Source organism: Anabrus simplex, chromosome 1 (assembly GCF_040414725.1).
Source record: "Anabrus simplex isolate iqAnaSimp1 chromosome 1, ASM4041472v1, whole genome shotgun sequence".
In the NCBI taxonomy this organism is placed as follows: domain Eukaryota; kingdom Metazoa; phylum Arthropoda; class Insecta; order Orthoptera; family Tettigoniidae; genus Anabrus; species Anabrus simplex.
This window is the reverse complement of record NC_090265.1, coordinates 682,835,375-682,859,595: the sequence shown is the minus strand read 5'-3', so window position 1 is coordinate 682,859,595 and position 24,221 is coordinate 682,835,375. Positions and strand designations below refer to the sequence as shown.

At 40.5% G+C, this 24,221-nt stretch overlaps 1 protein-coding gene across 3 annotated transcripts in view; it reads left to right on the top strand.

The window, feature by feature from the left end:
- Positions 1-767: 767 nt before the first annotated feature.
- Positions 768-24,221, top strand: part of Dhrs4 (Dehydrogenase/reductase 4) — an 84,854-nt gene continuing 61,400 nt past the window's right edge. For 2 of the 3 annotated variants that reach the window (XR_011017542.1, XM_067145950.2), the window contains exons 1-2: positions 768-1,154; positions 1,240-1,368. Coding sequence is in view for 2 of the 3 variants with exons in the window: in XM_067145950.2 (XP_067002051.1) it covers positions 1,153-1,154; positions 1,240-1,368 (131 nt within the window). In the remaining variant the exon portion in view is untranslated. The remainder of the gene's footprint in view (positions 1,155-1,239; positions 1,369-24,221) is intronic. The other variant, XM_068225135.1, reaches the window with a different exon arrangement.

Genomic DNA, 24,221 nt, shown 5'->3' with positions numbered 1-24,221 from the left:
TTAGCTAAAGGATCAGGTTCTTCACCTCCGCCACTGTCACTATCCATGTCGACCTACGAGTTGCACGCTACCACTCGGCAAGCACTAAGTAGAACACTCTAGAACCGACTCGATACAAGCGCATGCGCTGTACAACCGCACCACACGACAGAGCGAACGAGACTTGTTTACGATATCACTGACACTTTGCCGCTCTCTACATCCCCCATATACGTTGCTCAGATATTTCTTTCCATCTGTCTAAAGTCCTACACTCTCACATATATCCACCCCTCCGTCGTTCCACTGCCCTCTCCTGCTTATCCCTTATATGTTGGCCCGGTGTGTATGTTTTGTAGAAGTCGCTGAGACGGCCACTCTAGCGTGAAGATTAGTATACCTTGTGTCCCTGTGCTTTTCCTATATCTCAGTCTTGTATACGTATTTCCTCACTCTCAGTTGTCTAGGTGATACGTCTTTTCCTGAACCACTTCAAGTGCTTTGAACCCATTTTGTGAGTCCGCTGCATGGTCTACTTCCCTCAATCTTCAAGTACTTCGTACTCAAAAAACATTGTAAACTGCATTGCTGTACTACTTTATTGAACTTGTGTGCGCGTGTAGAACTAGTACAAATATAATGCAGTATTGTGTCTGGGTGAAATAACGAGCCCAAATCAACTTCACGAACAGAACAGAATAGGAGGATCGAGGCAGGGGTGATTATGATTAATATATACTCTCTGCAATCACAAAATCACATGTTTTGTTTTTGACATAACCTAGATCTAAAAACACATTCATCGACGAAAATTATAGAGCTCCGAAGTTTTGTAGTTTTTCCCGTAACTTCGGTAAGATATTGACCCTTGTGAGGAGTTTCAGTCATATGCCCGACAACGTTTTGAAAGAATTTGACTTTTGGCTCTGTCAAGTCTTACATGATCCTTGGGACTACTGTGTGTCGGTTTAGAAGGTTTTCAAGCGACTGATAACGAGTATTGAACGACCAGACCCCAGACTCTGAACGGAGAGATTGCAAATTAACCCCACAGTGCCAATCGGAAAACTTGGTGCTATACGCCGACGTTATCTGCCGCATATTCTTCATACGAGGTCTTCCCGAAAAATTAGTGAGCAGATAACATTATCTTTTGCTGTATCTATAAGCTAAATGTACGGGTAGTGACTTGCCATTTTATACATATTGCGTTCTCACTTGTTATATAACGCTTTTTTTACTTCTTTACTTTTACTGAAGGAATCTGACCTTCCTTGGCATGTTGAGGAAGATCATACCAGCGTTCACGGCGGTTGCAAGAATGAGCAGTGCAACCACCGGTGCTAAATTAAAAGGAAAGGTAGCGGTTGTCACAGCATCAACTGACGGGTGAGTGTGGTCATGAGGGGTACTCGTATTATAATGTGATGGTATGGGATCAGGGGAACAGTTGTTCCGCGCGCACCTGAATGTAGCGAGTACTGGGCTGCGGAAGGTAAAATTATAATGAATGTTGTAATTGTTAATCAAAAAATAAATAAATTTAATGTCTCATATGATCTTTGCTCAGAAGTGCACCGCGTTCATAGCGCTATCACAACCTATCATTAACTCTTTCACTGTGCCAGAGTAGGCCTATTGACAAAGTTCACAGTATGCAGGTGTAATATTGGGGGTGACTCTCCTCATACACTCAGAGATCTGAATTCTGTAGTTATCCCCATTTATGTTAATTCACTCTGTATCTCCATAGGTGTTGTGATCTACGGGAAGGCTTTCTTTAGCCTTCATCCACTCTGGTGCTATAGGCCCTAGTGGATTGCCATAACTGTGTCCTGGCTATCTCAGGTTTTACAGTGAGTATTATTATTGTCTGCACAAGGGTTTCCTTGATTTCAGCCATCTCCTTGGAGGTTGGTGATCAAAGAGAGGGTAAGCTTGATCCTGTACTGACTTTGTTAGTTCAGTTTGTGCTCTGATGTTCCCCAGGAGGGGCTATGCCTGTCAGGGTGTATAGTTTATTGATAGGTGTAGATTTCAGGAAGCCAGAAATTATTCTGCATGACCCATTGAGAGCAATATCCATTCGTTTCACATGAGTTGAATGATACCATACTAAGCAATGGAATAACAGACAGCTGATGCGATTTTATGTAGTGTCTGAGCATTGGCGCCCCAGTTTTCCCCCATCAGTTTATGAAGTATGCTGTTTCTCATGGATAATTTTTATTTCGTTGTCATACGATGTGATGTGCCTTGTGAGATGGGGTGCGATCCAAAGTTACTTCTAGTGATCTCCTTCCCAGGTACTGTTCTTTGCTGCTTCCCTGTTTCTGAGGTGAGAAGCACAAACCTGCATCTTGGATGGATTAGGTTTGAATATATTTTTTTCATAGTAAGTTGAAAGGTCTTCCAGTGTACAGAGCAACTCTCCATCTTTTCAAACTTTTCACTTTGTGCTGTCAGATAGGAATCATTAGCATAGATGTGGAGATGTAGGCAGAGGAAAGGTGAGAGAATGCTACCATATGGTAGACATTTTGTTGAGTTTTCCAGCAACTGCATCTTGAAACTCTACAAAGAACCTCTGGTTCTAGAGAAGGGAAGCAAAGTTTTCTGTGAGTTCAAAATCTTTTGTAATTTGGTATAGTTTATCTAGTAGAGTTTGATGTTGAACAGTAGGCCTATCGTAGGCAGCTGTTAGATCTACAGAGATTGCTCCAGTTATTTTCCTGTTTTCTAAACTGTCTTCTGTACGTTATGTAGTTTTAGGTTTAATACTTGTGAAGTACAGCTCTTTCCTGGACTGAAACCTTCTTTTTAATGTTGATAAGCAAAGATCCCTACTATTGATGAACTTACCCATTTCCTAAGAAATATTTTTTTCTGTTCACCATAGAGAATACCTAGTTTAGAGTAAACTTATGAAAATTGATTTTAAAAAATTAATTCAGTCATATTTCGTATAGAAGAGTGGAATGTCAAAATCGGAACTTAAAAATCTCCATTAGCTTGCGAGATATGAAGATCCTAAGTTTTAAGTAGGGGACAGCGTGGCATCACTGTTGCCTTACGACAGGATATCTTGCACCACTTCCAGCTATCTACGAGTGTTTTTCAGTGCCAGTACATTGTTTGGAATAAATAATCATGTCCAGAAAATTGAAGCCTTATCAATTTGAACCAAAGTGCACAACATCTCGACTAGAAAACGTTCCACCGGCATCTGTTATTTCGGAAAGACAGCGAAACACCGACTGGTGTAAGTGCGAACATTGTGAAGCCATGTCCACTGCTGCTGAAAGTTTCTCCTGTAAAGAGAGTGAAACAATAAATGAAGTGTACGGAAGTGTGACGTGTATTGCTTGGCACAAGGACATTTCTATGGTTGTGTTAAATTTTACAGTGTATTAAATAATGCATGTTGTCTTCACATGGATAAAATTAGTATCCCCTATATGAAGGAAAGACTGGCTATGAAAACTAATGCTAACTGGCGGTACCTACATAGCCTTTCATCAATTTGTGTAGTGGGTCAATTCATGGTCTCTTTTAGGAAGAGAAAAGAGTTATACCATTTTATATAGTGAACAAAATCAGAGAACAATATCCCCAAGAAGGAGGTAGGCCCTATATACGTAGTGAGATTCTAGGCTGTTGATGGGCAACAGCTGGAATACTGTGATTAATAACAAATTTAGAAGTATATTTAGAATATTTCAAATTACTTTGTAATATATGTAGATGCATGCTTTGCAACAGGAACAGATTTCATTCCCCTCATGTTTAGCGCAGGCATTGACCCTTTTTTCAACACACATTTTGTATTTTGTCTCAGGAGTTCAGCTTTATACTTAATAATAATTGATAGTTTATAGTCCTGCTCTCTGAAATGTGTAGAGCATACGAAACTATGTCGGCGGGCTGGTGAGAAATTAGCGCGACTGCTTTTTTATTAAAAGTAATAAACTTCATTGTTAGGTTCCGTATTGAGTTGAGACTATGCTTAAAGTAAATACAAAATTTTAATATTCCACCTTCTCAATACTAAAAAATCATGTGATGTTTTTACAAATGATTTTTTAGTATTGAGAAGGTGGAATATTAAATCAAATGATTTTTTAGTATTGAGAAGGTGGAATATTAAAATTTTGCTTTTTTATTGCCAAGCTCGATACCTCCCTGGAGATTTCTCTCGATTGGGGAATCTGTGGAAAACCTACACCTTCTTCCTTTGATGTTTTTGAAGTGCTTGCATGGTTGCAACCATGCACAACACAGTAGACCATATTTTTACTTAGGTATTGTTTACAGTAGTTAAACATGCTGAACCCACAGTTGCACTGTCTGATTCTGCTATACATACTAATAGTGCACAGGAGGTGGCTAGCCAACAGTGACGTCACTCGCTTAGGTGCTGTGGCCGTTTTTCACTTGTATCTCCTGAAAAATATAAAATAATGCAATAGGGTTTTCAGCACATTGATTAAAATTTAATTTTAATGTCTCTTCTGATATTTCTCGTAGGTAGGAGGAAAGACAGAGGTAGGATGACAATAATGGAATGTACTGAGGTGATCTACAGGCCTGCTATTGAGTAAAGCAGATTGTATAACACCAGGATTACCAAACATTCTTTCTACCTACTTTTACATTTTTAACCAATAGAAAAATTGTTTCTTAATTCTTGCACTGGTTACTCTAATACTCAGTGAATGTTTAGCAAGTAAACCTTTTACCCATATGTTCTTAACAAAATTAAAAATTATGCTCTTGGACTTTTATGATAGTGAAACATTGGTTTTTGTCCGCACATGGTTTAATGTTTTTAGATTCAGAGGACTTTTATCAAGAGGACGTATACTCATAGTTTTAAGATAGTTGGTGCTATTTTTTAAGTTTAAGTCATATGTTTATGGATCTCGTTTTTAATTAGGTCTTGCCAGTTCTGTAAAATTTGTATGTACTTTATGCATTGTTTATTGTAACTTTGTCTACGTATATTTTTCTTATTTTTGGCTGATGATGATGCACACCAGCATCGAAACCAGTACCGAGTATAATAAAATGTTATAATTTTTCTTATAACACTATATGGTATTGAATAGGTGGACCTCTCTTGTTTCCATTAGATACTTTTACTAATGCGGTCATTTTGACCAGTAGTAACACATATTGATTTCTTGAGGATATTGTTGTCAGAAAAAGGTTAAAATTGAGTACAAAAACATCATAGACCCTATATAATTATGATCATGTAACACTTGTAAATGAATGAATGAATGAATAAATAAATAAATATACACTAGTAAGGCAGAATGTTCTTACACACGTTAGCTTAAATTATATACCTATCTGAATCATGCTTCTTTTCAACATATTTGTCGCACTGTACACACAACTTTTGCTTGGTCACCTTTGAAGTGAGTTTACCACAGATCAGATTTCTACACATTGCACACCTTTCCTTTGTCTTGTTCCTTTTACAAACTGTGACGAGACACTGTCTGCGATGTGAACTTTCTTCGGAGGCTAGGGCCTCATTGGTGCAGCCAACAGTGACAGTGGTGTTGAGAGGCCTACTAATCTGAGGACACGTAAGGATGTACTAGATCAGTGGCCAGCTGTCTCAGGAATATCCTTCTCGCTATTTGCTTTCCGGCTGTTGCCTTATACAGTGCATAAGCATTTATACTAGTGAGATCTGGTATGTTGAAGACATGCACTGGCCTTTGCAGACTCATCAATTTTACGATGTACTTACGGTCCATTTGATCTGCAATGTCGACACCAAATTTGGTAGAATTGCAGAAAGAGACTGACTCTGATTTTTTTCTTTGGATGTTGTTTGTTGATGCTTACGTCAGTTCTTGTTCTTTTTACTTTGGTAGGACATGAGAGTTGGATCTTCAATTTTGTGCACTACTGTGCTGTAGCATGAGTCATTGCTGCTCTTCACAGAAGGAGGAACTTCTCTGCTACTATGTTCAGTGTGCCTACGATACTTGTGTTCTTTTTCTTCAATTATTTTTATAGTTTCAGTGAAGTGAAGAAGTTATCACAAGTAATATTTCTTCCCTGATTGATGAAAGGGTCAGCAAAATGCAATTCTACATGTTCACTTAAAAGTGTCCAATCGGTGAGTCGCGTTTCATCTTTCCCAAGATAGGAGAAACTGTTTGCAATATACTTTGCTTCCACATCGGCAGCCAACCAAAATTTAATACCAAGCTTGTCTGGTTTATTGGCCATATACTGCATAAATGGGCAACTAGTTTTGATGGAAAGAGCTGTTCACCCACATTGATGTTCTCACCAGGTCTGTAGCAAATAGTACAATTAGATATAAATTTGTCCCACACAACGGATACAAACGCAAATCTATCAGTTTTCAGGCGATCCTTGCAGGTAGATTTTTCACCGAATCGAAGAAACCTTATGACTTCCAGGAAACGGTTTCATGTCATAGTTTGGGAGAAAATTCCAGGACCTACTTCTGTGACACAGATTGAGAACATTCATGTCAGCTCAATAAGTTCCGTCTGCATATAAAAGACTAATGAAAGCATCCAATTCTTCCAAATAAAGTGTCCATTCAGGATTGTTCAGAACTTCGCGGGCTCTAACCTCAGTACATCGTTTGATGTGGCACAGCATGGATTCATCAATAAAACGATAAGTGGCAGCGGGTAAGTTTCTTCAATGTGGCATTTTGCATGTCCTGTGGGACCTGGGAGTTCCCTGAGAATATTTTACTGTCCTTGACGGCCTGGTAGGCTTTGTAGATCAACGCGAGTCCACACTATTCCATCCAAAGCAACCTCTTCCTCGCCGACCGCCACGGGCTGACGGCGCCCATTTGTTGACTTCCCACAGCGTACGCTTGGCCTTCTGCAGTTGATATCGTGCTCCTTCCTAGTGATTTCATTATTTGCCTTAATGTTTCCTTCACCCACAAAATATATAACCAAACTTACGCTGTGCACAGAAGCACGTAAATACAAAATGACTAATGTCAAATAGGCTTACTTTTGTCATCAGCTGTTTTGCTGGTGTGCGTCCACCACCATTTGGCGGGTAATTCCCTAATGTTTGAGGTCTAAGGCTGCTATGTAATTTCTTTTTCACATGGCAATCTTTACAGGACTAACTCAACTAGAATCACTATCCGAACTATTTCCATTTTCCAAGCTATACATGTCTATGCAATTATCGAGGTCTAAATCACTCCCAGCTTCATTGCTCGATTGTGATGGGGAAATATTATGTAAATGGTTCAGAATTTTGGCATCCTCCAGCAGACTAAGCAAGAACATGTTTCCTCGGAGTAATTAAAAACAATTGCAAAAATCTAGCTTGAATGTTTGTAACGACTGGACATGACATTTTGGTTGCCGGGCTGAGTGGCTCAGACGGTTAAGGCGCTGGCCTTCTAACCCCAACTTGGCAGGTTCGATCCTGGCTCAGTCCGGTGGTATTTGAAGGTGCTCAAATACGACAGCCCCGTGTCGGTAGATTTACTGGCACGTAAAAGAACTCCTGCGGGACTAAATTCCGGCACCTCGGCGTCTCCGAAGACCTTAAAAAGTAGTTAGTGGGACGTAAAGAAAATAACATTATTATTATTATTATTATGACATTTGGTTGCTCGTTATGATTTCACACCTTCCATTACTGAACAAATACTGACTCTATTTTCTTGTCAGTGTACTTGAATCATTGTTTGAAAAGAGCCAACAGCTGGCCCATTTTGGTACAACAATATGTTCTATTCAGTACTACGGTAATAAAGAATACTTTTACAGCTTGTTAGAATGATATCCCTTTCTAAATGAATGCCAGAAAAGTTGATATATAGCTACTGCAGTGGCGGTCAAAATGACCATCCGGTAAAAGTAGGTATATGACCTCATAACATTAACCAGGAATGAGTTACGGGTATTTGAAGCTACCATATAATCCTGAATACCACCCGCACATTTTTCCCCAAAACATTGATTCTAAATCTTGGGTGCAGGTCATTATCAAGCCGTTCATTTTTGTAAATATTTGCTACGTTTACATGGAGTATTGAAATAGATTTGAATACAGTTACCGTACTCAGTATACCACATGTAAACGGGCATTCAGGTCTTATTGTGTTTTAGTTGCGTTCTAGAAAACAAGATCGATTTTTTCTCAATATGGTTACAGTGGCATGTAAATGTGAAATGTAAGGTAATGAAATACGGTAAATCAAAGAATATGGGTAAATATGAAAGCCGCTGCTGCGGATGCTCGATTGTAATTTGTTTCACAAGTGTTGCTGGCATGCTGGTGCGCGAATAGCTGATCTCGCGGGATATTGTACTTTGTGAGAGTCGAGACTGTTGGTTATGGAAGTCTACCTCATTTACATTCGAGTTCCGTATCTGTCCCGTGAAAGTGCTGTCTTGATAGTAAGCGATGGATTCAAAACGGCGTCTGCGGTCATTTACTGTGCGTGAGAAAGTTAAAGTTGTAAGCGAAGCTGAAATATACGGAAATCATGCCATTGTAAAAGTTTCAAACAAATTTATTTAAAAAACTACTCCAATACGGCTATCATAATGAGACTCATAACATGTAATCATGCCATTGGCAGAAAGTACGATATTGATGAATCATGTATTTGTGATTGGTGGAAGAAGGAAAATCTTCTAAAAAGTAATGGCGATCACAGAGCGTTCCGCGGGTGGAGTGCATTGTTTCTGGAAATTGAAGAACGAATTTGTGATAGAAAAACGTGAGTTAGGATATGGTGTTCCCAGTGAAATGTGTCAATTGAAAGCACTAGAGACCTCAAAAGAACTCAAAACACAGGGTTTTACTGCAAGCCACAGATGGATCTGAAACTTTCATTAGAGAAAGGGATTGTGCATTCGGAGACGTATGTCTATTTCACAACGCCTCCTTGGGGCGTATGAAGAAAATTAACGGCCTTTCAGTGTCACATTATTCATTTGAGGAAGCAAAATTCTTATTTGCTGTTGCAAATTGGGAATGCTGACCAGACACCTGTCTATTTTGAAATGCCATTTGAAAATACAGTGGATACAAAGGGTTCTAAAAGTGTAACCATCAGAACAGGTGGTAACGAAAAGCAACGATGCACAGCTGGATGGACAGTGCGTTAGTTGAGGACTGGGTGAAGTGCATTTGGCAACATCGCCTGGGAGCTTTGTTACAAAAACGAAACATGCTTGTGTTGGACAGTTACCGAGGACATAACAACTGACGCCATAAAAGATATGATGAGGAAAGAAAAAAACGATCTTGCGATATTCCGGGAGGACTTGCTTCTATTCTACAGCCGCTGGATGTGTGCGTGAACCGGCCTTTCAAAACTGCAATGAAACAGTTGTATACCAAATGGATGTCTGATGGTGATCACACGTTAACACCAACCGGACGAGTGAAGAGGCCTGAAGTGGGATTAATATGCAGCTGGATCAAGACCGCATGGGCGTACATTCCCAGCGATCTAGTGTCCAAAAGCTTTAAGAAATTTAGAACTTCAAATTCAGTGGACGGTAATGAGGACGACTATTTGTGGAAAGATGTCAGTGACAAAAGTTCCTATGGTGAAACTTCACATGACGGTGAATTGTGAATGATCTGAGTATTGGACTGAATTTATTTATGATTCTTGTGGTGATTTTATCAATTGTAAGCTGTTTGAATTTATATTTATGGAATATTCGAAGAAAATTAAAGAGGTATGTAAGTTATTTGATTTTTTTATTTTTTCGATATTTTGCCGTCTCAAGTTTAGGGTGCGGGTCTAATTCGGTGGTGGATGGTATTCGGGATTATACGGTATATGCTGAAAAGTACACTAAAATCATTAAAAGTCACCATGGATTTGTATGTCCTAACCTCATAACGAGAGTGATAGAGAAAACAGAACTGAAAACTGTCATTTTGACTGCTGTGGTAAACCTAGTATTAAAGAGGTGCGCGGTATGGAAAGAATATAGGCCAATAAATTGGAATGCTTAAGGAGGTGGAAATCATTGTTTTAAGGGGAAATACATAAGGAAAATAATTTCTTTATAGGTAGAAGAGAAAGTGGTCAGACTATTTTTAGAACAGAAGAGTAGAAGAATTGAACCAGAGGTATATTGTAGGAATCATGAAAGTGAGGAGTCAAGCACAAATACAATAAATGGAAAGCAATGGCAAACTTGTTGAGTGTTGGTGGTGGTGTGGTGATTATTGTTTTAAGCAGAAGTACAACCTTGGAATCATCTAGGCCTATAACACTAATCAGGGGAGAGCATGAAAATGAAAGAATCCTTAAACCTCATAAACCTAATACCACAGGGTCAGAAAACAAGGGTTTACCAAGTGGGGTCAGATTGGAAAAATGAAAGCGAGGCAGTTGTCATAAGTAAGTGCAAAAAGTAAGCAATGCAAACCGCTGATAAGGGCCCCCCTGGTGATTTGTTTCCACTCACAAATTATGAGTCGTGTGGGTGTTACATGTTTCTCTGGTAAGTGGTGTAGCCTGTCCATCAAGGCATTTTGCAACTTCCCTAAGAGCAAACATTGTCAACATTATCACATTGAGATCAAATCCCTGCACATGTCTTAGGTCACTGCTTGTACAGTAAAACTCTAATTAATGTGAAACATTACTGCATTTGTCCCATCCTGGCCAAGAGGTTGAAAGATTACAAAATGAAGTAGTTCATGGCATCTATGCCATTGGTATTCATACTGTAAACCTCATCGCCTTTGATGAAGAAAGAAAAAAGTTAGTAAGTAATCAATCTTCTAGATTTGAAACTGTTGCGGCACAGTGAGTAGAAGTTGACGAAGAAGAAGAAGAAGAAGAAGAGGATAGATACAACCTGTATATTCCCTACTATGTTGGTAAATTTTAGATCAAGGGCCTTGATGTTTTGGGATGTATGGTCATAGCCAGAAACACAACTACTCCTTTCTTTGTCGACTTCTGCATCAGACTCCGAATCAACAAAGGTGTCAAACATGCCATTTCCCTCACAACACTGAAGGAATTCATCAAATTATTGATACACCATTTATGTTCATCCTCATGTTGACACACTCAGTGTACTGTATGTAAATCACAAATTTATTTCTTGGGATTTTTTATTTAATTTTCTTTTGTAAGCTGTTGTAGGCTGTTCATTTATAAATTCCAGGCAGATTGATAAATATTAAAATAAAAGCATGCTATAGGGGTGGGGAAGTAGTACTAAACAGTCATGAAGATCTGGAATCTTGTCATGAGAATTCCAGATCTTCATGAAAGATAAAGAGCAATATACTTAAATTTCATAGAATTAAGTCATGGGTAGAAGGATGGAAACTTCGAAAGGAACACACATTACGATAAACACAATGGCAAGTCAATGCAGGAAGAGAAAGATAGAAAACATGAAAGGACAAGGACAGTGTCAACATCTTCATACATTGTTGTCTGCAATTAGATGTGTTCTCCTGATCAGTCTCAGTTTTTCTACATATGTTTCTCCTCAGCCCTCATGAGCTCTTCTCTGCTTCCTGGATAGAGATGAGCAGTAAGCGGTCTCAGGCTCGGCTGGGCACATAAGTGTGTCTGCCAGCTAAGATAGGCTTGCATAGTGTGACAGCACTATAGAGCGAGGCTGGGCTTGTTACGTTATAAGGACAACATCAAGGGAGCTCGGCTAACAGGGTTTGGTTTGATTTGCAGGCTAGGCTTACTAGGGCTGGCAACCTGGCCAGGCTGAGTGGCCGATTACTGGTGCGCTGCACACTAACAGTTTGCAGCTTTTCCTCCTGAATTAAATGAAAGATATTTGGTATTGATTTGTAAATAATGTAATTGTAATTGTACCGGGCGGTACACCTCTACACCATTTATTTAAAAGTTGCGCCAGTTGAAACTCCTCTTCTGGAGGAAGGTTGAACTTTATCTACTCTATTAATTCTCTACTTTCTCAGATGATGTCACCACGTGGAAAATTTTGAGTTTTTGAACTGTGTCACTTTTGATGTGTTTTTGTTTCGCTTGAAGTAAGAAGTGTGAACTTTCTCTTCTAGAGGACACTACTGAAGATCAACAATAGCGCACCCTAGTGCGGAGTCAAAGAACTATTTGTTGGAGAAATTTTTATTTCAAAAGTTTGTTTCTTGTTAAATTTCTTTCTGTTATTTGTTTAAGTTGGCTGTATACCCCTCTTTTTCCCCTTGTTTTAGATTTATCCAATCCCGAATTTCTTTTAGTAATTTCTGACCAATCTGGTGTATCTTCCCCCAACTTGTATCTGTTGCGGGGTCCTATCCAATAAAAACATTGTGGGCGGGTGTTTTCATTCCCCTAACGCCTAGAAACTTCCGCGAGAGTATATAAACTGCTGATTTTAGGGTCTCCGGGCCACTTCTGTTCCATCTTTCAGTGTATTAAGTACATAGCAGGAGGCGGGAAGCGCCTCTTTCCTCGGCGGCGGTCAACAATAAGGTAATGGCCGATTAATAAATTTTTTCTTTTCTTGCTCAGCAGTTTAACTTTCGGGGCGGGTTCTAAGCGTTCAACCATGTAACCTTTTCCTAAAATGTAAAAACAACTGGTATCCTATTTTAAAACGACATATCGCGATAGAGAGTGCTTAACCCTCTCGAGCTCCCACTCACATCGTCTTGAGGTGAACTTATTCTCTCAACCAATTCTTCCGTAATGTAATGTAAATTGCTATTAAGTCACCTCTGTAGTATGGGATTAGCCCTTGTAATAACGGCCTAGTGCCAAAGTAGGTTTTAAAATCAAAGTGTATTAGGAGTGCAAGTTCGCCTCCTCTCAAATTGTTTTAGAGGTCATTCAATTAACCTGCTTTTCATTTAATAGACCTCAGTAGATTGGGTATTTTACCCCTGTGTTTATGTCCGTTGAGGACAACTTGAAGGTGGAGTTTGGTGTGGCCTAGGAGAGGCTTAAATTAAAGAGTGTGTGGCTCTTTTGGAAACGGAGTGTTGTATGCCTCGAGGAGGCTTTACTGTGTAATTTGGAGCAAGTGCTCCAGGGTTTGATTGGGGTCTTCTGCCCCTTTGTTAAAATTTGTATATCGGAAAGTTGGGCTAGTTGCTCAAAAATTGTGAACTCAGGGCTCGAAGCCCAAACTCTGTAATCCCTGTAATTGTACATTTTAAATTGTGTTTCGGCTACTAAGTACCTGTTCTTTGTTATTACTTAATATTGAAAAGGAAATATAACCTTGTTAACTTTTACATTAACTTTGATTCCGTAGTTTGAGACCCATTCACGCCCGCACCTTCTTACACCTCTACCTACCACCAAAACACGGTAACAAGTGGTAGCAGAGCGTGGTTGAATGGGTCTCAATTTAGCCCCTTTTGACGGCTAAACATTGTTTGTTCCGAACTCTAACCATTTTCTCAGTTGCTGGAATTTTTTGATTTTTTCCAGGTTGTTCTGTCATCATGCCCGGCCCTCGCGATGTTCTCCTTCTTAACTATTTGCGCAAGGAGGAGTTGATCTATGAATTGACTATTAGAAATGTACAATCTGGAGGCACGGTTGCAGTAGACACTAACAAGCTTAGAGAGTCCCTTGATTTGCCCATTTCCATCCCCAATTTGGGAGAGAAAGAAATTGACGACTCTCTTTCCACGATCACGGAGAATATTACTGGGCTAGCTTCTGTAGTTAGTTTTTTTGATGAAAATGATCCGTCTCCAAATCAAATTAAGCGTGTGCAAGGCAGGCTATATCATTTTTCGAATAGGGTTAACGATCTGTTGTCTCTAAAACTGAATGACGTTCAGAGGAAGGAAGCTAGTACGCTCCTGGAAAATATTTCCGAGTTATCTAGTAAGGTCACTCAATTGTTAACTGGGGAAGTTCCTCCCAAATCTGATCAACCCACCATAGTGAATCCAGGTAGTGAGGAAGCGCCTCCCAAGGGAGAAGTTAATAGGATAACCGTTGCTGCTCAAACTATCCCTGCCCCATTGGACAACGAATCTGAACGTCGTGCATCATTGAGTAACATCCGTTCTGAATTGACTTCCTTGCCATTGAAACCTTTATCTACTATGTCACCCGGATTTAGTAGCTTGCCTCATCCATTGGCAATGTTGCTCAGAGGTATATCCAAGTTTTCTGTTAATACCACCAGTGACGTAATTTCATTTTTAAGATTTCTAGTGGAATTTCAGGATCATGCCCTGGTTTTTTCTCTGTCTCCATGTCAAATCTTGCAAATTATCTATCCGTATGCTATTGGTATTCTCTCCGACAAAATAGTAAGAGCCATAGCTGAACAGTCATCTATTGAAGATTTTCATGCACACTTGCTTGCAAACTTTATTCCCGCCCGCGCGAGGTCATCTCTGATTCAAAAGTACTATTATCGAGTACAGAGGTTGGATGAAAACTTGGCTGATTTCATACAAGACATTAAGTTTTATACCAGGGTGTTTGCTCTTCACTTCCCTGAGGATCAAATTGTACAAGCTATTGTGGAAGGCATTTCACCATCTTATAGGTCATACTTGTGTTTTGCGGCGTGCCCGCAAACTTTCTCTGAACTTGAAGCGTTGGCCGTCTCAGCGGAAGGAGTTAGATACGCCGATTCTTTGCGTGTAGCGAAAGAACCCCCGCCTTCCTTTAGTAACACTTGGCCTCCACCTCGCCGACCAGTCACGCCCCATAAATGTTATGCTTGCGGGTCGCCTGACCATCTTCGCAATAAATGTCCATTAGTCAAAAGTAGTAGGGCAAATAATGGAGCTGGTTCAGCACAAGGCTGTTTTAAATGTGGGGCCTTCTCACATATCGCCAAGAATTGCCCAAACTCAAATAGCACCCCCTCCTGCTCAACTTCTGGTGCAAATTCCACCTATGCCAATAATAAAAAGTGACTAGTGGCTTCGGCTGAGTCGACTAATCAATCTTCCCGAGACTCAGCCCCTAGTAAACAGATTGTAAATGCAGAGAACGATCAGCCTTCAAGTTCATCTTTTGAATGCCCTAAAGAATGTCTTAGGATTGCGGCGGATACCCCCGCACCTGTTCCTTTTCTTAAGATTGAGGTAAATAACGAGCCTATAACAGCTCTCTTAGATTCAGGTAGTGTTTGTTCGATTATTGCGGCTGAATGGTATTCTAAATTGAAAACGGTTTGTAAACTTCCTGACTATGTCTCTTCTCCTGTTCAATACGTTTCGGCTAATTCATCTCCATTAGAAATTCTAGGTTCCTTACTGGTCAAAATTCGTGTTTTTAAGTTTACATGGAAAGTTAAATTGTTTGTGGCCAAGCAATTGTCTTGCCCCATTATATTGGGAGCTGACTTTATTTCTCACACTGGTCTTGTGCTCGATCTGCAGTCTAGGTCGTGCACATTCAAATTTGCTTCTAGTTGTAAAATTCCACTATTAAAGTGTAATTCTGTGTCATGTGCTTCTATTTCGCCTACCCAGGATGAGATGTTGTTAGACCTTAGACATCTACCTGAGGAGCAGGCTGATAGTATTCGCAAACTGTGTCAGTCGTTTCCCGAGGTGTTCTCTGATACTCTTGGTGTCACTGACCTTATTGAATACAAAATTGAGGTTACGGATTCGATTCCTGTCCGTTTTCCACCGTATAGGCTATCTCCACCTAAAATGAAGGCTCTGAAGGAAATCATCGATCAGATGTTGAAGGACGGTATTATTAGGCCCTCTAAGTCAGCGTATTCTTCGCCTATTTTTCTAGTACCGAAACCTCAAGGAGGTTTCAGGCCTGTCATTGATTACAGGGCTCTCAATCGGAAGGTGGTGTTACAATCTGTGCCCCTTCCCGACCTTCATTCTTGTTTTTCATGGTTTCGTAAGGCCAAGTTCTTCACCATCTTGGACTTAAATCAGGCCTATAATCAAATTCCCCTTGCCGAAGAGTCTAAACACCTTACAGCGTTTGCCACGGACTGGAATTTATACGAATACAACCGCGTGCCTTTCGGGCTCCCCACGGGGGCAGCTGTGCTCACTAGGCTACTAGATAGGGTCTTCTCCGACATCAAATTCGAGTACTTATATCACTACTTAGATGATGTCGTAGTATTTTCAGAGACTTTTGAAGAACATCTAGATCATCTGCGAGAAGTTCTCGATCGCCTTCGTAAGGCTGGGTTAACTGTTAAGTTGTCCAAGGTTGCCTTTGCTAAGCCCTCTATGTCATTCCTAGGGCATATTGTGTCACCCGATGGTGTAGCAGTCGATCATTCTAGAACACAGGCCATCCGTGATTTTAAACCTCCCAAGGACATTAAAGGTATCGCCAGGTTCATTGGTATGGTGAATTTCTTCAGAAAGTTCATTCCTAACTTTGCTAATAGAGCGGCGCCCTTAAACCTTCTTCGTAGGAAAGGCATCAAATTCGAGTGGGGACCTTCTCAACAAGCCGCTTTTGAAGACCTTAAATTAGCTCTTTGTAATGCCCCTGTACTTGCTATGCCTGATTTCTCGAAGAAATTCATCGTCCAAACCGACGCGTCGTCGTCAGCAGTAGCTGCAGTCCTTCTTCAAGAGACTGAACTAGGGAGGCGACCCATCGCCTATGCGTCTAGGACATTGTCGGCTCAAGAAGCCAAGTATTCCATCTATGAGCTCGAAGGTTTGGCAGTCTTATTTGCCTTAGAAAAGTTCCGTCTCTATCTGGAACACGTTAAATTCGACCTGGAGACAGATAATCAAGCCTTAAGCTGGGTCTTAGGTAGGCCGCGTCGTACTGGTCGTATAGCCCGCTGGGCTATTCGTATTTCCGCCTTCCAGTTTGATGTTAGACATATCAGAGGTACCGAAAATGTTGTTGCTGATGGACTCAGCCGTATGTTTCATAACGACGTAGAGACCCACGAACCGGTCGACAGTTCATCACCTTCCGAGTCCATACTATCTGGTGTTAATGCCATCTTAGCAGATGCTCCCATGCTTTTTAGGGATATTGAGAAATACCAACGTGAAGATCCGACGCTGGCTCCGATAATGGAAACCCTTTCTTCTGGGGAACATGCTGTCCCTTATGTTCTGAGGAATGGTGTTCTATGTTGCCCTTCGAGGCATGATAAGTTGATGAAAGTTGTTGTTCCAGCGGTTCTTGTACCTATGATCTTCAAATACTATCATGAGACCCCATTGGGGGGGCATCTTGGAATCTTTAAGACTCGTGAAAAGATTCGTGAAATGTTCATATGGAAAGGTATGGACGGTGAAATTCGGGAACTTGTAAAAGCTTGTAAATCTTGTTTGATCAGTAAACCCACCATGTCCACTAAAGTAGGCCTTTTGTCTTCTCATCAAGCGTCGCGCCCCATGGAACGCCTGTATATTGATTATGTTGGACCCTTCCCCCAGTCGAAGGGAAATGCCAACAAATTCATCTTTGTATGTGTAGATGGTTTTACCAGATTTTCTTGGTTATTTCCGACTAAGCTGGCTACCGCTCAGTCCACCATTACCTGTCTAAATTCTATTTTTGCTTCTTTTGGTCCGTGCCAATATATTGTATCTGATAATGCTAAGGCGTTCACATCAAATCTTTTTCGTAAATTCTGTTTTGACTTGTCCATCTCTCATGTAACCACTTCTGCTTATTACCCTCAACCATCTCTGGCTGAACGGGTTAACCGTAATCTCAGGTCCGCACTCATTGCCTATCATCATGAAGATCCTTCCAGGTGGGACACGTCCCTGCATTGGATAGCTTTTGCTTTGAATTCGGCGGTTCATGAATCTCACAAGTTCACTCCAGCTTCTTTAATGTTCAAGTTTGTTCCCAACTCGCCGCTCTCTAACCTCTGGTCTCTGAATGACATTCTACCCGAGATAATAGATCCGGACAACATTAAAGATCTTTGGAAGAAGGCTAAAGCCAATCTTAAAGTGTCTCATGAAAAGGTTAGGGAAAGGTATGATCGTGGACGGAGACCAACCCCTTTGAAGGTAGGTGACCAGGTTATGGTCAAAAATTTTGTTCCCGCGGGCAAGCTTGCCCCCAGATTTCATGGGCCTTGTATCATTCTCGATTTTCTTACGCCGGTTACCTTATTGCTAAGTAATCCAGCCACCGAGAGGATATTTAGAGTTCACCTGTCCCAGGTGAAACCGGTGTAATTTCTGTGTTAACTTGCTTCATATCATTTTGAAAGGATATGAAGGTTATATTTTTTTTTGAGTTTCACTTTTAAGGCATTCTGCCCCTTCTGTAATATTTTGGTTTTAGATGTAAGCCTTGTGTAAAATCTGCCCCGACCCGTTAAACTGCCATCCTGTTCTTGCCACGGCCATTACCACGCTCCCGTCTCCTGCTCCACCTTACACTGTGGCTTCATAATAGTAAATGCCATGGATATCTACACGCCGCTGGCCCCTCAACCTCTCCACAAGCCTGTACCCTCAAAGAAGATGATAGTCCAACACAATTCTGCCGCCTAGCTTTAATGTTTCAGCGCCCCCGCAGCCGCGCAGCGCCGTGCAGCGACTGGGGAGGGGGATGGGCCCCCTCCTCTCCAGCGAGGACGACATGTGCACGGCGAGCCGGAACTCTCCTCCCGGCCAAGGCTGATGTGCGGCGCACGACCTGCTACTGGCCCGCAGCCTGTATATGTTCACCGCGGGCGCGGCGTGCTTCAACACCTCTGCTCCCCTCATAGTGCGGGCGAGCGGGATCTGAGGGTACTTGAGGGGTCCGAGCGGCCTCCTTTTGGACGCAAGCTGCAACGGCCGGTCCGGCCATCCAACTTCATCAACATCAACTACATGGACAGTTACTATAAGAGATAACTACATTTGGGAATTCAACAGCAATATTTGGTGGACCGTGCAAAAAATTTTTCTTCACTTCTAAGTATTAAAAGTTTATCTTCAGAAATTCAAATTCTACAAACTTAAAGACTTTCATTCACCTGCAACAACAACATTTTGAAACTGAATTAAGAAATCTTGTAAATGCTTCTGCTATCTATCTTCGTATCAACATCATTACTTGGACTTTGTTTCAAACTGATTTCATGTGTCACCCCTGGAGGAACTTTTGGGGGGGGAGGTCTGTACCGGGCAGTACACCTCTACACCATTTATTTAAAAGTTGCGCCAGTTGAAACTCCTCTTCTGGAGGAAGGTTGAACTTTATCTACTCTATTAATTCTCTACTTTCTCAGAAGATTTCACCACGTGGAAAATTTTGAGTTTTTGAACTGTGTCACTTTTGATGTGTTTTTGTTTCGCTTGAAGTAAGAAGTGTGAACTTTCTCTTCTAGAGGACACTACTGAAGATCAACAATAGCGCACCCTAGTGCGGAGTCAAAGAACTATTTGTTGGAGAAATTTTTATTTCAAAAGTTTGTTTCTTGTTAAATTTCTTTCTGTTATTTGTTTAAGTTGGCTGTATACCCCTCTTTTTCCCCTTGTTTTAGATTTATCCAATCCCGAATTTCTTTTAGTAATTTCTGACCAATCTGGTGTATCTTCCCCCAACTTGTATCTGTTGCGGGGTCCTATCCAATAAAAACATTGTGGGCGGGTGTTTTCATTCCCCTAACGCCTAGAAACTTCCGCGAGAGTATATAAACTGCTGATTTTAGGGTCTCCGGGCCACTTCTGTTCCATCTTTCAGTGTATTAAGTACATAGCAGGAGGCGGGAAGCGCCTCTTTCCTCGGCGGCGGTCAACAATAAGGTAATGGCCGATTAATAAATTTTTTCTTTTCTTGCTCAGCAGTTTAACTTTCGGGGCGGGTTCTAAGCGTTCAACCATGTAACCTTTTCCTAAAATGTAAAAACAACTGGTATCCTATTTTAAAACGACATATCGGGATAGAGAGTGCTTAACCCTCTCGAGCTCCCACTCGCATCGTCTTGAGGTGAACTTATTCTCTCAACCAATTCTTCCGTAATGTAATGTAAATTGCTATTAAGTCACCTCTGTAGTATGGGATTAGCCCTTGTAATAACGGCCTAGTGCCAAAGTAGGTTTTAAAATCAAAGTGTATTAGGAGTGCAAGTTCGCCTCCTCTCAAATTGTTTTAGAGGTCATTCAATTAACCTGCTTTTCATTTAATAGACCTCAGTAGATTGGGTATTTTACCCCTGTGTTTATGTCCGTTGAGGACAACTTGAAGGTGGAGTTTGGTGTGGCCTAGGAGAGGCTTAAATTAAAGAGTGTGTGGCTCTTTTGGAAACGGAGTGTTGTATGCCTCGAGGAGGCTTTACTGTGTAATTTGGAGCAAGTGCTCCAGGGTTTGATTGGGGTCTTCTGCCCCTTTGTTAAAATTTGTATATCGGAAAGTTGGGCTAGTTGCTCAAAAATTGTGAACTCAGGGCTCGAAGCCCAAACTCTGTAATCCCTGTAATTGTACATTTCAAATTGTGTTTCGGCTACTAAGTACCTGTTCTTTGTTATTACTTAATATTGAAAAGGAAATATAACCTTGTTAACTTTTACATTAACTTTGATTCCGTAGTTTGAGACCCATTCACGCCCGCACCTTCTTACACCTCTACCTACCACCAAAACTCGGTAACAGTAATAATCAAGATTGATCACTGCTGTAATCTCAGGATAGTGTTCTAGCTCCCCATCTGCGTCCATTTGCATTCCCAGTTCTAGGTGATGGAACCAAAGGAGCATGTTTTATATTGTTGGACTGTTGTCTCCTCCTAAATCATCCATGACTTCTTTGAAAGATTCATCATCATCATCGATTTGCCCTTCCAGCGAGCCGGGTAGGGTGTTTGAAAACGAGCGTCTTCCAAAGTTGCCTATTCAAAAACATTTCGTTGTCCAAGACAGATTCCCAATTCTATTCTCTTCTCTCCACGTCTTCCCTCAGTCTTCTTCTTGGTCTTCCAGCTGGTCTTCTGCCTGTTATTCTCTTTTCCAAATAACGACATGGTAACCTTGTGCTATTCATTCGTTTAACATGCCCAAACCACTTAAGTCTAGATGACCTAAGTCTTTCCTCCATCGATTCATTTAGACCTAGGTTAGATCGGATCTCATCATTTTTCACATGATCAAGTCGGGTCTCTTGGAGGCCAGTTTTACAGGCTTGAATCCTACTACAATCCTTTGATGTTAGTGTGCAGGTTTCCAGAGAATATGTAAGGATGGGAATGAAATATGACTTGAACATGGTCATTTTTGTTCTTTGTGGGACCTACTATGGGATGAGAAGATGAGCTACGATACTGTCAAAGTTAGAGCCTTTGGTTACTCTGTTTGTTATTTCTATCTCAGCTCTGTTATTACTAGTCATTACGCTTCGTAAATAACTGAATTGGTGCACTACTTCAACTTGGTGGTCCTGTATTTTTATGTTGCATTCTGTATTATGTCTGCTGATTTTCAATGCTACTGTTTTTGATGGGTTCAGTTTCATTCCATAATCATCAAACTTCTTACACCATGCATTCAGATTATTTTGCACTCCCTTCTCTTTTTTATCCCATATTGCCACATCGTCTGCAAACACCAGAGCCTGACGATCTTTATTACCTTTTCCTTTTAGTTCCTTTAAAATGGTATCCATAACTGCTATGAATAGAAGAGGTGATAAGGCACTTCCCTGTTGTACTCCTTTGGTTGTATTGAACCATTCAGAGTGACCATCTCCAATCCTGACACAGCTTTTACAATTTGTATACCGGTATAGCATTTGGATCTTCCTAATGATGTACTCCGGTACACCAAGTTTTCAAAGACTTTTCCAAATAGTTGATCTAGGAACATTATCATACGCCTTTTCAAGGTCCATAAACACAATAATTAGGTCTTTTCCTCTTTCCCAGTGTTTCTCTGCCAACATCCTCAAAGCAAATATCAGATCTGTTGTGCTTCTTCCAGTCCTAAAGCCATGTTGTTCCTCTTCTAAGATAGGCTCTTTTTTTTTTTTTTTTTTTGCTACGGGCTTTACGTCGCACCGACTCAGATAGGTCTTATGGCGACGATGGGATAGGAAAGGCCTAGGAATGGGAAGGAAGCGGCCGTGGCCTTAATTAAGGTACAGCCCCAGCATTTGCCTGGTGTGAAAATGGGAAACCACGGAAAACCATCTTCAGGGCTGCCGACAGTGGGATTCGAACCCACGATCTCCCGGATGCAAGCTCACAGCCGCGCGCCTCTACGCGCACGGCCAACTCGCCCGGTAAGATAGGCTCTAGTATATCCCTTACTCTGGCTTCAATGATCTTCTCCATAATTTTAAGGCCGTGTGATAAGAGGGTAATGCCTCTGTAATTTTCACTTTTCCTTTTCCTTTTCCTTCTACTCCCTTTCTTAAAGATAGGAACTACCATCCCTTTTGTCCAATCTTCAGGTATTTCGTTATCCTTCCATATTGTTCTGAGAACTCTATACAGCCACTGTATTCCTGGCGGACCAGCAGCTTTAATCATGTCAGCTGTAATTTTATCAGCTCCTGCTGACTTACCACTTCTCATCCTATGGAGAGCTTGCTCTACTTCTGTCCATGTAATTGGGATATCTTCCTCTATTGTCTTCTATCCTACATCCTCAACAGAGATCTCTTTAGGAAGTAAATCAAATCATTCATTCATGAATTCTTTATTGATTGCTTCCAGGTTATTTATTACTTTTTCTACTTTCTTTCTTTCTTTCTTTCTTTCTTTCTTTCTTTCTTTCTTTCTTTCTTTTTTTTGCCTGTAGTTGCAGCCAACATGACCTCAATCATTTTTCTGTACTGGTTATGTACAGATTTTAGCATGATCAGCTTGGTATTCCATCTTGTTTCTACGTACATCCTGATACAGAGTATGCTCGGCATGACTAACTAATATCACTAAGTTTACACAAGGAGTAATTTAAATACAATAAATTGTATTGAATAGGTGGTATTTAAATACAATACAATTTAAATACAATAAATTGTATTGAATAGGTGGTATTTAAATTATACGTTATGTAAAGTTAGTGATACAGCTGTTTTCAATATGGAATAATGACGAGAATAATGGTTTGTAACGACTAACTAAGCCTATACATTTGAAATAGGCCGCAGCTTTCTGTGTTTCCTGAATTTTGTATATTACATTCTGTGTCTCACAATGAAGAAAATCATCCTGGTATGTATGCCACAAAGTTGTATTTAAACAATGATCTACATGAGGTATTCATGTTAAGCCTTCGTGTACTGTTAAGGCCTTCCTAATATTTGCACCTCGATCTGTTACAAATGTAACCCTTTGTAAATCTGGCAGCTGAATTCCTAATGTAGCACATAAGGTGGTAAATTCTTTCATGATGTTTTCACCCGTCTTCAGAGTATTGGGGAAGAGGAAGGTTAAAAGAACACTGGTTTCTATTGCCCACTCATTATTGTAGTGAACCATAAGGGTGAAAAAAAAATTATTTCTGTTATCATTTGTCCATATGTCTGTACTTGCAGCATAATAATAAAAACACTGCATTGCATCATGAACATCTGGTATTATAGAACAATGAATATCATTGGCCACTTAACGTCTTCACCGGGAAACTGTTGTCTGGTGCGCTATCACCTCAGATGCATTTACTTTACCTAAGTTATTTCCAACTAAGGTTACCTTGTTCAGCAACCCTCTGATTTATCAATCAATCAATCAATCAATCAATCAATCAATCAATCAATCAATCAATCAATCAATCAATCAATCAATACTGATCTGCATTTAGGGCAGTCGCCCAGGTGGCAGATTCCCTATCTGTTGTTTTCCTAGACTTTTCCTAAATGATTTCAAAGAAATTGGAAATTTATTGAACATCTCCCTTGGTAAGTTATTCCAATCCCTAACTCCCCTTCCTATAAATGAATATTTGCCCCAGTTTGTCCTCTTGAATTCCAACTTTATCTTCATATTGTGATCTTTCTTCCTTTTATAAACGCCACTCAAACTTATTCGTCTACTAATGTCATTCCAAGCCATTTCTCCACTGACAGCTTGGAACATACCACTTAGTCGAGCAGCTCTTCTTCTTTCTCTCAATTCTTCCCAACCCAAACATTGCAACATTTTTGTAACGCTACTCTTTTGTCGGAAATCACCCAGAACAAATCGAGCTGCTTTTCTTTGGATTATTTCCAGTTCTTGAATCAGGTAATCCTGGTGAGGGTCCCATACAGTGGAACCATACTCTAGTTGGGGTCTTACCAGAGACTTATATGCACTCTCCTTTACATCCTTACTACAACCCCTAAACACCCTCATAACCAT